General features: G+C 33.9%; 1 protein-coding gene across 2 annotated transcripts in view; it reads left to right on the top strand.

Moving 5' to 3' along the window:
* The window catches only part of GOPC (golgi associated PDZ and coiled-coil motif containing), a 40,883-nt gene extending 23,995 nt beyond the window's left edge, over window positions 1-16,888 (top strand). The window contains exons 3-9 of one of the 2 annotated variants that reach the window (XM_082668893.1): window positions 108-131; window positions 3,757-3,932; window positions 4,915-5,080; window positions 7,455-7,550; window positions 8,214-8,378; window positions 10,497-10,677; window positions 13,382-16,888. In XM_082668893.1, coding sequence (XP_082525019.1) covers window positions 108-131; window positions 3,757-3,932; window positions 4,915-5,080; window positions 7,455-7,550; window positions 8,214-8,378; window positions 10,497-10,677; window positions 13,382-13,512 — 939 coding nt within the window. In that variant the 3' untranslated portion in view covers window positions 13,513-16,888. The remainder of the gene's footprint in view (window positions 1-107; window positions 132-3,756; window positions 3,933-4,914; window positions 5,081-7,454; window positions 7,551-8,213; window positions 8,379-10,496; window positions 10,678-13,381) is intronic. The other variant, XM_082668894.1, reaches the window with a different exon arrangement.
* Window positions 16,889-17,558: the final 670 nt, after the last annotated feature.

Raw genomic sequence — 17,558 nt, 5'->3', positions numbered from 1 at the left:
AAGTGATATTCAACATATGGGAATTTTCCTTGTAATGATTGTACCACTAAATAAATTCATTTGTTTGATGTTTTTCTAATTATAAAACTTTTTTCTTATATCTTAAGTCTGTCCCCTCTGTGGAGGAGCTGGTAAGTATGCCGTTTCTGTTTTGCTTTAATATGTTACGCTGAAATGTTCTTAGTGCTTTATTTGCATAGTACATGTTGTCACTTTGTATGTATTTGAAAGTGATATTAACGATGGTAATTTTTTAATGTGCCAATACGTGAAAAGTTCAGCGAGTAGCCCATTGCTCTTTTCGCACCTTGTGTTGTTAAAAGATTTTTCTTTTGTTTGTGATTTGTTGCCATTATTTGCAGAACCCATCAGCGTTTGACAACTTCTGAGCTTTGTAACTTGCTCATAGGCTACTTCAAAAGAACAATTGATTTTCCTTATGCAGGCCTAGCTCTTTCCTCCTTTTCTGTTTGAATTTATTCCCAGAGAAAGAATGTGCATGTTGGTTTCTTATTTATCCACTGCATGTGTTATAACTTTTCATCAGTCTTGAGAATAATTGTGTGGCCTTTGAAACAACTGAATTTTGAAACCCTTTTTATTTTGGAAAATAACAATATATAAATTCTTAATATTTTTCCCACTACTTCAACCTAATCAGGTTCTAAATTGTCATATGACTTTTCTTCTTTTGAAAATATACTGTTTGGATATCGGAATACAAAATTAACTTCTTTGTTGTTACCTAATGATGAACAGGTTAACTAAAACAAAAAGGTTTTTTCCTTTAAATCTAAAAGTGAGGGCTTCCCTGGTGGCGCAGTGGTTGAGAGTCCGCCTGCCGATGCAGGGGACACGGGTTCCTGCCCCGGTCCGGGAATATCCCACAGGCCGCAGAGCGGCTGGGCCCGTGAGCCATGGCCGCTGAGCCTGCGCGTCTGGAGTCTGTGCTCCGCAACGGGAGAGGCCACAACAGTGAGAGGCCCGCGTACCGGGGAAAAAAAAAAATCTAAAAGTGATTAACTTCAGTGTTCTTAGTCCTATTCTTGCTTGCATCTGTTAATTTCAGGTCTGCAAGTTTGTCAGATTCATTAGGGGTTTAAATCATTAAAGCAAAGTAGTGTCTTAATATGTTTCTCAGATTTCATAAATATTATATAAATAGCTCATTAAAGTGTAAGTAGATAATCCTCAACATAAAATTTATTTAGCCCGTAAATAAAAAATTCTTGGTCTCTAGGAACTCATTTTATGAAACAAACAGCATTAACCTCAGTAAATGTCATAAAAAAAGATTTTTGTTCATCTTGTCCAAACTGAGGTTTTGTAACTGATACCTGCCCTTTTAGGAAAGAGATTCTGAAGTAAATTGAGATGTTAAGAATTCCAAAGTTGTTGTAAAAAGAGGATTCTAGATTATTAGTTCTTCAGATTAAAAAAAAAAAAAAAAATCTAGGGACTTCCCTGGCGGCCCAGTGGTTAAGACTCCGTGCTTCCAGTGCGGGGGGCATGGGTTCAATATCTGATCGGGGCACTGAGATCCCACAGGCTGTGGGGTGCAGCCAAAAAAAGTAAAATAAAATAAAATAATTTTTTTTAAATCTACAAGTTGTGTTCTAATGGTTATATTTGTTTTTTTACACAAGTTGAAAAAGCATGCTAATTAATCTTCCTTTTGTTTATCACATATATAATGACAGATATTTTAATCAAGGAAGTGATAAATATATTCAACATTTGGTAGTTGTCATTCATTTTAGTTTGTATTTTTTTTTGTTATTGTTTTTACGATTGTGGTACTCACTGCCTTGTATTTGAGTATATCATATATTGATGTTTAAATATGTCATATATTGATATGCTGTTGTCAAAACAGTAGATCAAAGCAGACATTGAAATTACTACCAAATACATTCCATTAATTGTTAAAAGTTTGCTTACATTTGTTTCTCAGCTTAATATTCACGATAAAAAGGGAAATAATTATAATAGTCACTACTCATACATTAGAAACAATATCATTTGCCATTCACTCAATAGAAACATTCTTCTTGTGCTGAGATGTAGATCTTTATTTAAATCTCCTGAAGGGGACATGGTGTAGTGAACAGTGTCATCCACATCTCATCAATAAATATAACTGAATTTTCACAGGATTTATAGATTCTGTACATAGTGAGTCAGTAAAAGCAGTTCTCTAAGTCAGTAAAAACACTTCCACTCAAATTTGGGATGGTTCTCTTGATCCAAAAATAACACTTAAAAGATCTTTTGTCCAACTCTCAGAAGAGTTTTATTTTGCCACACAGTCTATGTGTGTGTGTGTGTGTGTGTGTGTGTGTGTGTGTTTGAATTTGAATTTGACTCCCTTTAGGCAGGATTTTGTACCTTCTGTTTTCCCCTCCACTTTGTCTTGTACCTGCCTATCTGTTCTGTGCTTGAATTCCAAAGGTATTTACATTTGTAACCCTTGATGTATAGGTACACTGTACTTTATACTTTGAAGGTATATTGAGAATTATTTCTCTGACATTTGAGCTGGTGATAAAAATTTGATGGCAAAGATCTTAAAGTTATATTCTCTGGCTAACACCTATAAATTCATATATATGGGTTATCTACCAAGTGGAGCATAGGATGGCATCCTTTTTTGAGAGTAAAAATGAATATCCATCCAACCTCATAGTAGGCAAGTGAGGCCAGTATTTTTCCTCAGAAAACAGTTCTTCAGTCACTTTAACATATGGACAAATAGATGATCCAGATCCCAAAGTTCAGTGATAATCTATACCATAGATATACCATAGATATATATACATAGATACTATACTATAGATATCTATGCTATAGATATTTTTTACCATAAGCCATATTTTTTTAATTGAAGTATAGTTAATTTACAATGTGCTAATTTCTGCTGTACAGCAAAGTGACTCAGTTATACACAAATATATCTTCTTTTTTAATATTCTTTTCCATTATGGTTTATCCCAGGAGATTGGATATAGTTCCCTGTGCTCTACAGTAGGACCTTGTTTATCCATCCTGTACATGATAGTTTGCATCTACTAACCCCAAACTCCCATTCCATCCCTCTCCCTCCCTCCCACTTGGCAACCACAAGTCTCTTCTCTGTGTAGACATTTTTTAATGTGTAAATATTTTAATGCAGTTGTTACCAGCATTTCTCCATGACCATAAAATGTTTTAAAAGAATTGGAATATCTGTTCTAATTTAAGCATTGTCAGTTTCTTATAATGCTGTAAGATAAATTGGTCATAGAATGTATCTCTGCGTCACTGAATGGCTTTGACCTGTTTATAGAATTGCTGCATTAAAGTTCATTAAATGTTTGGGCACAACCACCAGAGTGATTACTTTGGTCTAGTTTTAGAGTCATTTTTAGGAAGTAGGGAGTAGATTTAATTATCCATTGAAGCCATTACTATTAGTGTGTGATAACATGAGCTTAGAGAAGGCTACTAATCTTGGTATCCTCAGGATCAAGGTGCCCCAAGCCATGTTATTATCTTACCTAGAAGTGGTTCCAACACCTTCTGGTACTAGTTTAAAAAAAACTGGATCCAAATCTTTGTGTTCCATTTTATAGAAACGAAGTGGTAATTTTTATCATATGCTTTCATTGTTGGTGTCATAGATTGTGTGCTTTTGTGTATTTTAAGGAACATGGTCTATTGCTAAAGAGTCTTAAAAGTGTATTCATTGCATTATTTTTTATAAAAAAATTGCAATAGGAAAGAGAGCTTGAAGCAAACAAAAAAGAGAAAATGAAAGAAGCTCAACTTGAAGCTGAAGTGAAGTTGCTGAGAAAAGAGAATGAAGCCCTTCGTAGACATATAGCTGTTCTCCAGGCTGAAGTTTATGGGGCAAGACTAGCTGCCAAGTACTTGGATAAGGAACTGGCAGGGAGGTGCGTGGAAAATGAGTACCCCTGTGCTCTTAGGTGACCAACTGCATAGTTAAAGAGGTTGACTCTTATCTCTTTTGGTAAATGAAATATTAATCTTTGTCCTAAGAGTGATTTTATCATTGACTGTAGCTTACTGTTAACTTAATATTGATAGCATAACATATTGCAAATTTATTTAGCCATACTAAATAAGTATTTCCGGTTTACACACACACACTGTTAGTAAATTACTGTGAAATGCTAACAACTCTTAGAGCTGCACTTTTTACCATTTCCTGCCTTGACACCATAACAGTTGATGTTCCCATGTACGGCAGGACTTCCGTAGGAATTCTTTCTGTGATCATTGAAACCCAGTCTTTCTTGCCCCTCAAAAACATGTTGGAATGACAGTGGTTTTATCATAATAATACAGAGTTCTGCTTGTATTAATTTTTTATGGTAAATTATTCACAAACTTTGGTGATTCATTATTATTACTAAATAATTTTCAGCTTATTGTTCTAATGTCATATTAAGGACTGATGTGGAACAAATAAAAATAATTTATATCATCTTGAAGTGCACATTTTCTAATAATTTTACCACATTTAAAGAAATAATCATTTTGTAAAAAGATACTCTCATTGGAAAAAATGTTTTGTACAGTTAGCCTCACCTAAAGACTAGTGTGATTGCATGCAAGACATGAAACATGTTAATTGACATTAGTAAATTGTTTCTAAGATGTATATGAATTAAGTATGTGACTAAAGAAGGTCTCAATCATTCTTTTTTTTTTAAACTGATTTTCCCTTGAAGACACCTGTCTCTTTCAGAATTTTCATGTCTCTAAATCTGAGACACATCAGGAGGTTCCTGAGTATTAGTTTTATTACTGAATTAGATTTATGCAAAAACTACTTGTGTTCAGTAATTCTTCTGAATTCTTTCTATAGTATGTATGATAAAAAACTAACTGAATTCTTTTCCCAATATGAAGGGTCCAACAAATACAATTACTAGGACGAGATATGAAGGGACCTGCTCATGATAAGCTTTGGAACCAGTTGGAAGCTGAAATACATTTGCATCGTCACAAAACTGTTATCAGAGCCTGTAGAGGGCGTAATGACCTGAAGCGACCAATGCATGCACCACCAGGCCATGTATGTTTGCTTTTCTGCTGTTTCTCACTCAGCCTTGCCCTTTCTTTAATCACAAGTCCTTTGCATTTAAAAAAATTCTACTAGTATTTAAAACCTTTATTTAAAAGTGAATTAAACTTATTTAAAATAGGTACATATTTAAAGTTTCAGCAACCCATATAGCTCTTTACAGATTTACTAATGCCCAAAAATGATATTTCTGAAGACAGTGAACTATTGCTAGCAAATGCATGTTGCTTTGGCTCATATTTCAGAATTTTCCTGAATCTTGATTAGGCATGTTTACAAATATTTTAAGCTAAGCAGAGAGCATGTGATCCCATTGATAAATTGGCAAATATTTTTGGATAGTTCTTTACAGGGGACTTTTAGTAACTAGATTTATTTGTAGTTTCTGAACTAACATTTATAACTGTTTGGTCTTGCATTAAGGTGGAATTTGAGGTCTGTGTCCAATTGTCTGCTTCTGTAGCCACCACTGTACAGGAGGTTTTCTTTCTACTTGGATAAAAATTTATTAAATTTCACTACAACAGCAGCCTAATGATAGAAACCTTAATATAATAAAATCATATCTAACTCCTACCCAGTGGATCACATATCTTAGTAACACATAAAGCCTGACCTTGAATAGTAAAATTATTTGTTGCCTCTGAAAAGATTATTGCAAGAAAAATTGATATGTATGTCTAGTTGGTGGGAGAGGAGTGGCGATTGCAATAAGCGCTTATGCCATTGTCTACTTTGGGACACTGTTGGTCCCCATTAACTTCTAGGCAGTGGCCAGATCATAAATGTTATTTTATGCTAAATAAAGGAATTTGAACCTTAACCTGATAATCATGAGGTTTTTCAATAAAATAGTGGACTAATAAGATTTAATATTTGTTTGACAATTACTTTGGTATAGTGAAGAGGATATATTGGAAGAGGGCCTAATTGAAGTCGGAGAGTTACATTTAGAAAGATAATAAAATAAGGAGAAAGTGGTTAGAGGAAGGACAGGTTTGAGAGAAGTACAATCAAGAGGATCTGGTGACTAACTGCTTTTGGTTAATTAGGTGAGTGAGAAGGGAATGTGGGTTTTTGGTTTGGGCAGCTGTGTGAGATGGCATGCATTGATAAAGCAAATAGAGGGAAAGGAAGATTTTGGCAGAAAGATGATGAGATCAGTTTTAGACATGTAGTGTTTGAGGTGCCAGTGGGACAGCCAAGTTATATCCAATTAGATATATGGCTCTGGAATTCTAGAGAGAATTCTGAGTTGAAGATTATTAGGTAAATCATCCTTTGAACCATGGAATTGATTAAGTCACCCAGGGAAAATATATAGAAAGTAAAAAGATGGAAGGAGACTTTTATGGAGTGAGGGACGGAAATGGATCACCAAAGGAAGGAGCCTGAGGTGGAGCTATCAGATATAGGCCATCTAGGAAAGCACTAGTGTAATAGATACCAAAGAAAAGAGAAGGTTTCAAGGAGGGGATAGTGAACAGTATCAAGTTTCTGCAAGGTTCAGAAGGGCAGTGACTAACAAACGTATTCATTGGAAGTAGCCACATTCGTTACCAGTGACTGTAGAGAAGACAGATTCATTGGAGCAAGTGGGGGCAAAACCCTAATTACAGTGGTTGGAGTACTGAATGTAGGAGGCAAGGAAATAACTACAGTTAGGATTAACTGTGTGTGCCGGTTAAGGAAAGATGGAGGGAGGATAGTAGGTAAAGAAGACAGTGGGTGATTGAAGGGTTTTTATCTGTGTTGTTTTGTGTTTGTACATGGTCAGTATTTTAAAGCTGGATGAGACCTGGAGTTTTTTCATGTGCTGAATTAGGGAAGGAGCTTGTAGAGAGAGGGAAAGAGTAAAGGTACCAGAGAAAGAATTATTAATGGAACAAGGTCCTTTAGTTAAGAGGTAGACTCCAGAACGCAAAGAAATGAAAAAGTAATTAATGATCCAGTTGGCATTATGTTTTTCAGTTCTACAAATCAGTTAAAATGGATATAGATCTTTAAGGCATTTTTCCAGTTAAGATAAAGTTACCTCCTTTCATTTCTTGAAGATATTTGTTTATCAGTTCCTGGCAGTGATTTCTTTTGTAATGTCCTACAATTTAAAAAGAGATGTACCAGATGTATTAAAGAAGTTAATAAGAGCGTGAGAAAATCATCTGTATTTCACCGTGTTAACAGAGGAACTATTTTTGCTTTCCCATTTTATCTATTTATTAATTACTTTCTTAACACTATACTGTGTATCCATTACAGGCAACTAATAAAGATTGCTAAAAGCAAGTTATGATAGTATGGGTTTATTCTATATGGTATATTATTTAAGTAGTACTAATTTTTCTTCTTTTTTTCCTTCAATAAGGATCAAGACTCTTTAAAGAAAAGCCAAGGTGTTGGTCCAATTAGAAAAGTTCTCCTCCTTAAGGAAGACCATGAAGGCCTTGGCATTTCAATTACAGTAAGAAGTAGTGCTTCCAGTCTTGTTTTCTACAGTTGTCTAGTATTATCATGCTCCTTTGTTGGACATCGTTGGGAAATAAAGTATTCTGAATATATTTTCTAAATAACTAAATTTATCCCCATGGGTAACAACACACACACAATTATGATTAAAAGCTAGAAGGTGGAATGTACCAAACATTGCATTTCATCCACTTTGTGTTGCATATTTTTTCACATTTTAACATCTGTGAAATTGAGATTCATCTTATAATTATTTTTGTGGAACATAAAATAATGGTTTGTCTTACCGTTCATAGTGACTCAGATTTGATAAAATCTAATAGTGCTGTGGACTACTAATACATAAAATATATTTATTTATTTATTTACGAGAGCAGCTAATTGTTGTTTTTTTGGTTTTTTTAGGGTTCTTCGTTTTTTGGCTCTGGAATGCGTTTTAAAAAGCACATGTATATTATTAATCGTTTTATTTAGAAGTAACTTTGATATTCATAATAATTTGATTTACCATTACCTAAATATAGTAGCAAATAGAATTTCACTCAGTATTTATAATAAGAGATAGTATAGGTGCTTACTGAAATGTTCTTAGGAAAATATCAGTAGAATAGTCTGTGACTATGCAAAGGTAAACTAATTTACTGCTTTTTTCGGTTAGGGTGGAAAGGAACATGGTGTTCCAATCCTCATTTCTGAGATTCATCCAGGGCAACCTGCTGATAGATGTGGAGGGCTACATGTTGGAGATGCTATTCTGGCTGTTAATGGAGTTAACCTGAGGGACACAAAGCATAAAGAAGCTGTAACCATTCTTTCCCAGCAGGTAAGTACCCTTTATGTAACTAAAATTGGATCTGTTGATTGTTCCTTTTTGAATCTGTTGAATATTTTGTACTTCCCTAGGAGGTTTCTCAAGTAGTAAAGTGTATATATATAGATACTAGTTCCCTATTATAGAAGACATTCAGCCAGATTTACTGAAAAAGATTTGCTCTTCTTCACAGCTGTATAGTTTTGAGCAAGTTACTTAAAGTCCTTTATGCTGCAGTGTCCTCATCTAAGAGCTGTAAGGATTAAGTATGTTAATACATATAAAGTGTTCAGAACAGGACTTGGCTCTTAGAAGGCAAAACATTATTAATGACTAAAACGCTATACAAATATAAAGTACTATAGAAAAAACAATGTTAGAAGTGGATTGATTTTACAGTCATAAATGTTGGCACTCAAGGGTCCTTAGAAATCATTTAGCCCAACCCTCTTATTTAAAATGAGTGAACTACGCTTCTTAGAAATTAAATGATTTGCTTAAGGTTGCAGAACATATAAAGAGTTGAGAGTTACATCCAGGAGTCATATTTGTTATCCAGAGCACTTACAACGTTTTTTTGTTTTGTTTTGTTTTTTTCCTTCAAGAATAAGGTTGAGGGAATTAGAGAGGTGTTGGTTAGTACATTGAGATATTTGGAGGTGTTGGATCATCAGCATAGTATGCCAGGGTAGAATTGAATCTCAGACTTGAAAGTGAATTTATAGCTCGTTTAGTTTAACTTTACGAGATGCATAAATATCTACAATATCACTAATTAAATAATTGTATTAAAGGGAGGACTTGTTGGTGATAAAACAGTCCATTTCATTGTTGTACGTTGCTGATTTTTAGAAAGTTCTTCCTCATATTAAGCGCAAAATCTGTTTCTTCATGACAGCTACCCACAGACCTGATTCTGTCATCTAGAGAACTTTACTGAAGACCACTGCATTTACCATCTCCCCCCAAATGGTATTTTTAAAGCATTGCCTAAGAATGCAGTGCTAGTCTCTTTAAGTTGGTGTTTTCTCAGCCTGACTTGGCTGTCATCCAGTAGCGTAAGAGTGAGATGAACAGCAGCTGTGGTAAAGGAGATGTAAACAGTCAGTTCATGAGATGCAGTTCATGAGATACAAAGTTGTATGGAAACACTAAGCGCATGTTAAAATTCTGAAGTATAACCTTAAACTGCTGGGAAAGAGGAGCAGCAGAGACTAACTTAGTGAGTAGCAATAAAAAAAAAAAAAAAAATGGCATGCTTTCTTTTGAGCAAAGGCAGGCTATAATTTTCAGAGAATTATAAATACCAGACTTGGGAATAGTGATTGTAGTCTCTTATAAAATGACAATTGTAGCTTGTAATTTTTTTAACATGAAATAATCTGTAACTTTTTACCTGAACATAAAGTTGTTATTAAAGAATTACAATATAAATACTGCACATTTAGTCTAGTATAGTAGAAAGAGCAAGGACTTTGGAGTCAAATTTCTCTTTTTCTGTTTTACTTGTTCATCTTATTGAGAGAGTTACCTGCTCTCTCCAGGACTAACTCAGGTTTCTCATTCATGTACAAGGGACTATAATAATGTTATTCTGAGGATTGAAAGATAGTAATTTTGTACAATAAATACAGTAATTACTATTACTGCTGAACAGAATACCTTAACACTTTGGCACTTGGTGAAAGTTAAGGAAAGGCTCAAGACCTATTCAGTAAGAAACAAATCATTGTGTAGAGGTTTCTTGAATTAGAGAAAAGTTTGTGTGGTACCCTTAGGTGCAACTTTAATATCTGACTATTTAGATGGATTTGCTGAATTGCTATTATGGAAAGTATAAAAGGGCAAAATGACTTTTAAACTGAACATTTGTTCCAAAATTCTGTAACTTGAATAAACATCCTTTTTTATTTTAGGTCTGTTAACAAAAATATTTTGATCAGTAGAAAAATCTGTAATATTAAAAGGAAATTACTTTTACCTCTTGAGATTCTAAAATTTCATTATTTGTTGTCTTGAAAGGAGATACATCTGAGGTCCAACTACTACTTCTCACCACAAAGAATTTGGAAATCTTTTAAAATTATAATTACAGTAACTTGGTTTCCTCATTTTCTTTCCCCATTTTAGAGAGGAGAGATTGAATTTGAAGTAGTTTATGTGGCTCCTGAAGTGGATTCTGATGATGAAAATGTGGAATATGAAGATGAGAGTGGACATCGTTACCGTTTGTACCTTGATGAGTTAGAGGGAAGTAGTAATCCTGGTGCTAGTTGCAAAGACACGAGTGGGGAAATCAAAGTGTTACAAGGTAAAAATTACTCAAAGTTATAATTAATGTATTTATTATTAATAAACTTTAAAAATATAAAAGCCTTAGCTGTTCTTTAGTAACACTGTTTTAATGATGGGGAAACCATCATTAACAAAATAGATAGCTTTCCCTTGCTAAATTATAGTTTTATTGTACACCAGTAACTACACCAAAATTTTATTTACATGTAAGTTCTTCTAGAGTCATCTTGGACAAGTACGTGACCAATTACTAAACTATAACTGATCCTTGAAAAATAAATAAAATTCAAGTTTTCTAGACTCTGAAACAAAGACCAACATGCCTTTTAGAGTAGATACATCTTAATGTCATCTTGCTGTTGTAATGCGCATTCTTCTCTCATAATGCAATGATTTTACAGGCTAAATATGAATAAGTGATTAGACTGTTATGATTGTTATTAATAGAATCAGGATATGTGATCTTGAGGATTTTTGGTTTAGTTCCTTTGCTATCATTTATACATATTTTAAAGAAAAATTCTAGCACTTTCTTTTACATGGAGCAGTGGTTCTTAAATTGTGATACATGGATCTTTGTGGGACCCTGAGACCTTTCAGGGGGTTCTTGAGGTCAAAACTTTTCATAATAACACTAAGGCATTGTTTGTCTTTTTTTGCTGTGTTGATATTTGCACTGATGGTACAAAAGCAATGGGGGTAAAACTATTGATACTTTAGTGCGAGTCAAAGCAGTAGTACCACTTTACTAGTGATCACTGTGTTCTTCCTTGCCATCCACTCAGAATGAAGAAGAAGAAAATGCCAGCTTCTCTTAAGAATATCCTTGATGAAATAGTAAAAACTGCTAATTTTATTAAATCTTGAATATATGACTTTTTAATATTCTGTGTGATGAAATGGGAAGTATGCATTGTATTACTGAGTGTATGCTGAACAGAGATACTGGTCTTGAGGAAAAGTACTTAAGTGATTAATTTGCTAGCTGAACTAGTCATTTTTTTCATGGATGACAGCATGACAATTTTTACTTGAAAGAATGACCGACAAATTATGGTTGTTCAGACTATTTGGCAGCCATTTTCTTTAAAATGAACAAAGTGAATCCATCACTTCAAAGAGAACAACTGACTATTTATTGCCAGTGATAAAACGTGAGCTTTCAAGTGAAAATTAGAATTTTGTAAAACACGCATCAACCACCATGAGCTCAACAGCTTCCGGACACTTAAAGAACTTTTCTAATAAGACTGGTGGTGATATTAACGACTGTGATTTTTTTTGATATAGTAAAATGAAATGTGTCAGCTTTTGCAATTGCTACGTAACTCAGTGATCTGATATTTTTCAAATGACCAGTGCATGATGTTACTAAATCCTGCATGGGTAAAAGAGCCATTCAAAGTGCAAGATAGACAAATGATTTTAATGTAGCAGAGTGTGAAAGTTCATTGATATGGTTTTAGATTCTATACTGTAAAATTTTGGTATACGATCAAAGAAGAATATTGACAGTTATCTGAAAAAGCTGAGTTACTCTTCCCTCTTCTATCTATATATCTGTGTGAGAGTGAACTTTCTTCATATACTTGTAACTCATTGAGTAGAAGCAAATATGAGAATCCAGCTATCTTCTGTAAAGCCAGACATTAAGGATATTTGCAAAACTGTAAAATAATGATATTCTTCTGACTAAATTTTTTGGAAAGTAGAATTATTTTCACTAAACAAATATGTTATTTATGTTAACATTTATGGAGTTTATTATCATTTTTAATAAAGTAATAAATTTTTTTTAGATTTCTCAGTTTTAATCACTAATGTGGTAAACATCAGTACCTCACATAACATTAATAACCCACATAAACAAAAGCTCTTTGCAATTCTCAGTACTTATTAAGAGTGTAAAGGCATCCTGAGACCAAAAAGTTTGAGAACTGCTGGCATAGAGTTTTATAGTGAACTGATGAACTGTTGCCCTTTTGGTAAATCTATATGTTGTGAATTATCTATACAAAGACAGCAGTAGCAATCGTTCTCCCCGTGCATCTTGAACAAAACGATTGTGACACTATGTCAAAACCTTGCGCTGTTGAGCTACTTTTCCTTTGCTTTTGTTGTCTTTCACCCTTTCTTCTATTTTTTGTCAGGATTAGAGGTCTTGTCCCTTGCTTTTTGCAGCTGAGGCTAAAAGGTTCTCTATCACCTGTGTAAATTGCAAACTACTTAAAATGTGACTCAAAATGTGTACTATTTGTAGATTAACCAAAATCAGTTTTAAATTTTATCTGGACATTGGACAAATTAGATGTAATGGTAAACGAGTATGTGCCTCAGTGAACTGAAGTTAAATAATGTGAAAGCAAAATGTAAAAGAAAAATACAGTTTACAGTTCAACAGGTATTTGTGTGAGTAGAACTTACTGAATTTTGGGATTGTGTGTGTCAGTTCTAAGTTTCATAGAAAATTTGGTAGGAAATTTTATATAATTTTTAGATAGGTCCAATAGATAATATTAAAAAATCTGTACAGTGTTTGATATCTGCTATAAGAAGGAAGAATTCCTTTGTCAGAGATTGCTGACTTGATTAATCTAGGGTCCCATTATTTGCTCCATATTATTATTAATTACAGTGGGCATTCCTTCGTTATAGCTCAATAAAAGTATGAGTTTTTTTTTTTAACTAGAAAGTATCTGGATTTTTTCTCTTTCTTTCAGGATTTAATAAGAAAGCAGTAACTGATGGACATGAAAATGGAGACCTAGGAACTTCAAGTGAAACTCCACTCCAAGATGGTGCTTCTAAATTAGATGATCTGCACAGTCTGTATCATAAAAAATCTTATTAAACTGACTATCTCCAGACAAGATTGTTAATCAGACTATTCTGAATTTGGGGCACTAGGGAAGACGGTGACAAAGACTGTACAAGATCAAGGGAGGCTGTTGCCTAAATGAAAGGCGGGTACCTCAGGGCTTCACGTGAACAATTCTAAATGCATAAAACTCCCTATTTTCTGTGGTATACCATAATTGGCTATTGCATGTAAAGTAATTTTGATTTTCTTAAAATTGTAAAGCACCAAAGCATGTGTTTCCCAAAAGGATAGTAGTAGGCTCTTAAGTACTAAATGAAGCACTACTGTTTTATTTGATTCCTTTTCCATTTAGTAGAAGGACAGTGCTAACTGGAATGTTTTTAAGAAATAGCCTTTAAATATAAGAGAATAAATGAATTCATACTGTATATTCCAGAATGTTAAGTGTGGTGTTTCAAAGGACAGAACTTGAATAGCAGAAATGTAGGCTTGACTTAATTTTTTTTTTTAACTTAATGTGCTTCCTGATATCTAAATCAGTTCTTAATGATCATTTATTATGAGTTTGCTTTTCAGTGTTATTCATTCAGTACAAAATAGTTTTCTTTAAGCAATCCGTTATCAATCAGTGCTGCACTAGAAATAGTTTCAGAAAAGTTATTGTACATTGTACATTTTAGGTTTTTAGAAGAAATGCAGATGAGTGTAAAATATCTGTTCTCAATTATGTTGATCTTGTGTGCATGGTATTGGAGTATTACGTTATTAATGTTTAGTCACAAATGCTTTTTTTCTGGAATCCACGAAAGACAGTTTTATACATTTTGAGTTGTTCATAATGTTTGTCTTGTGATAGTCCTGGCACTTAAAGATACATCTTTTCTGTCAGTAAAAGCTCAAATTTATTACCATGTCAATGAGATACATTCAAAAGCAGTTTTCTCTGAAAGTACCTAACTGATTTGCCAGTCATCCAAAAAGCTGAGGCACTGGAGGGTAAGATAAGGTGAACCTGTTTTGAAATGGTAATTGTTTTGGTTGGCTTTTCTTGTTTGTGTTTGTTTGACTAAAGTGCTTTTCATATGCAAACTAGATTGCTACTTCGCTTATCCCAGGAATAAGCATGGAGTGCCTGCTCTCTTATTTACTGTTCCGCAGGCCACTGTACTGGGCAGGGGAAAGTGAAAATATTGCATTTAAAGAGATGATAGTTTTGCCAATATCATTGTTTTAAAGGACATACGTTGAAGGCAGTATTGATTGGGAGAAGGCTTTTATAGTATTATCAGTATCTCTTTCTAATATTCAAATGTTATGGGATATAAAACATGTTCTTTTATCTTTCCTAGATGCACTGTATATTTGTTCATAGGTAAATCTATAAAATGTATATACTTTATTTGGTGGTTTTGCTATTTATAAATTTTATGTTTTAACTGTTGCTCATTTATGGTTTGTTTTGGGTGGTTTTGTTCATCTGTATATCACCATGTTAATTTGTAATAGAAATGCACTTCATAGTATATATGGTTACTGATATTAAAATACCTTGTAGCATAGCGTTGCCTCTAAGCAGAAGCTAGTATTTAATTGTATAACTGAATAAGCAAGCTACATGTTATTGTTTGCTCCTGGTAGGCTAGGCCTCTTAAAAGAAAAAAAGTCTTCTCCTTATGCATCCCCTGCTCCAACACATGCCCCCATGCATGACATGAGATCTGCAAACTGGATTTTAGCCAGTGTATTCATTTAGTCAAAAAAATTTCCATTGTCACGTATCTGAAAACTTTGTGTTTTGACTTGAAACCATGTTATTTTACCTTTTTAAAACACAGCCTGGGATGGGATGGCCATGGCACTTTTTCAGAGAGTATCCTTTACCACTAAGACTGATTCCTTAGGAAATATTAGGTAACACCTTTTGATTTTCAAGAACTAATGTGTCTATAAAGCGTTTTTTCTTTAGAGCCTTGAATTGGCATTTCTGTGAGGACGCCATGTGATATGAAGAACTGTATGAGATGGTTGTGATACAAACTTTCTTGGGGTGATAAGCAGAATGAAAAATTTCCCAGGTAGTTTAAAATTGCAAAGGTCAGTTCCCATTTCATTCCTGCCTCACCTTGCTTTTGCAGGCCTATGTGAGAGCACTGTTGCTCAGATGCTACTATGAGATTCCCATCAGGTGTTTAGAAAGTACTCAGTTAAAAGTTCATTTTAGAATATATAGTCTTTGGGGGATGAACTAAGAATTACAGACTTTTCCCAAAGGACTGAATGAGAAACAGTTTTTATGTTTTCACGTTTACAGGAAAGAAACTCATAACGAGTTTCAAGGACAAAACCAAACAGATAAGGAGAGAACTGTTGCAAAGCCATTAAATTAAAAAGGAAAAAGAAAAATATACATATGCACACACAAACAGAATAGCTGAGAAAAAATTTTCAAGAATGTGAGGGTTGTATGTATGTGTGTATATATTTACATTTAACTTCTAAAATTCTAAGTGTCTGTTGTGAATATGATGGCAGACAACATTTGGGTTATGAGACTTGTTAAAATAGATTGAAAAGAGATGACAGTTTTTTGATCCTTGGTAATATAACTGAATGGTTTTAGCTGAACAGTTGTCAAAAGTTAGCCCAGCTTGTCATTGGTGCTGGTTCTGTTCCCCCCACCGTGGACTTATTTTGTTTTCATGTTTAGAAACAGTATATTGATTCATGTGTAAGTTGCACATTTCTGACATCCTTATTACGTAATCACTATCCCACCTATCCAGTCTTCCACATAGGGTCAGCCTCAAATCTATAGGATTTTTGACAAATGTATTATATCTAGCTGTGTTGAATTTAGTATTTTTTTATTAGCCTGTAAATAAAGATGGCCTCTCCTACATTAAAATGGTATTAATCGCATTAAAAAAATAAACATTTTGCAATTCTTTCATGTTATATATTTTATTTATTATTTATTTCTAGTAGCTTCTGTTATTTGTACCAGCAAGTCATAAAGTCCATGCAAAGGCTGAACCTAGTTACTATGGTGGAACAGTTTTTTTTAGTAGGAATTAACTGTTTGATTTTAGGAACTATTTAATCTGAATTAGTTAAAAGCATATTGGTTGGAAGAAGCTGCCAGAGCAGCTGTGGGACCAGTTTTCTGTTGAATCGTAGCAGATGCAAAAACTCTAGTCTCCCTGGGTGAGTTTTATGTTACAAATATTGATGGCGAATGTTGCCTTTGAGGATAGCATTGATAAAAATTAGAAAACAAATCCTATTAGATACTATGTAAGAAGGTATTTATCCATTTTATCATCTAAGCATATATGATTTAGAAGTTCCCAAATTGTATATAAAATAATTTTAGAAATATCTATAAACGTTGTTCAGTTTGTTTGCCTCAGAAGTTGTACGTGTGGTCATTTATAGTCAACCTAAGAACTATGTGTAGAATGTGTAGGAATGCTTTTTCTTTATCAAGGGTATCTGAGGTCAATCAGGAGGAAAAACTCACAAATGGTATTTTACTCTAAGTATTAATTAATGTAAACCATATTTCAGAAAATTACTTGAGTTATGAACATTTAGAGGTATTTATTTTTTTGTCATTGAGTAACTTTGATTTAGTCCTAATACAATACGCTGTGTGTCAGCTTCCAATTCACCAAGCAATTTGGAAAAGTCTTTTCCCCAGAATTCACCCACATAGGATATTGTTCTTTTTATTAAATTAAAAAGATTATTTTATTAAAGGGGTTTTATAATTAACCTTTTAAAAAAAATTTTAGCTGAAAGGTATTATTGCAAATTACCATGTGCTGTTGGTGCTAAATATCTGTTTTGATCACAAATCTTTTTCAGGTGTATTTTGAGAGCTACAGTCATGGTCGTGGCAGCCAGGAGAATGCACCCCTCAGCTCTCCAGCAGGAAGGAACATAAGGGACTGAAGGCCCTCCAGCCTCTGCACTCTGGTCATCCCCACATTAACGCACAGGCTCTGCCTCATGCTGCTGCCAACCAGGGGCTGAGCATGGCAGAGAGTTGACTCCTTCACTTTGGCTTGAAGACT

The sequence above is a fragment of the Grampus griseus genome (assembly GCF_964374135.1).
Source record: "Grampus griseus genome assembly, chromosome: 13".
NCBI classification, from domain to species: domain Eukaryota; kingdom Metazoa; phylum Chordata; class Mammalia; order Artiodactyla; family Delphinidae; genus Grampus; species Grampus griseus.
The sequence above is the reverse complement of the archived record's forward strand: the minus strand, read 5'-3'. Positions and strand labels throughout refer to the sequence as shown.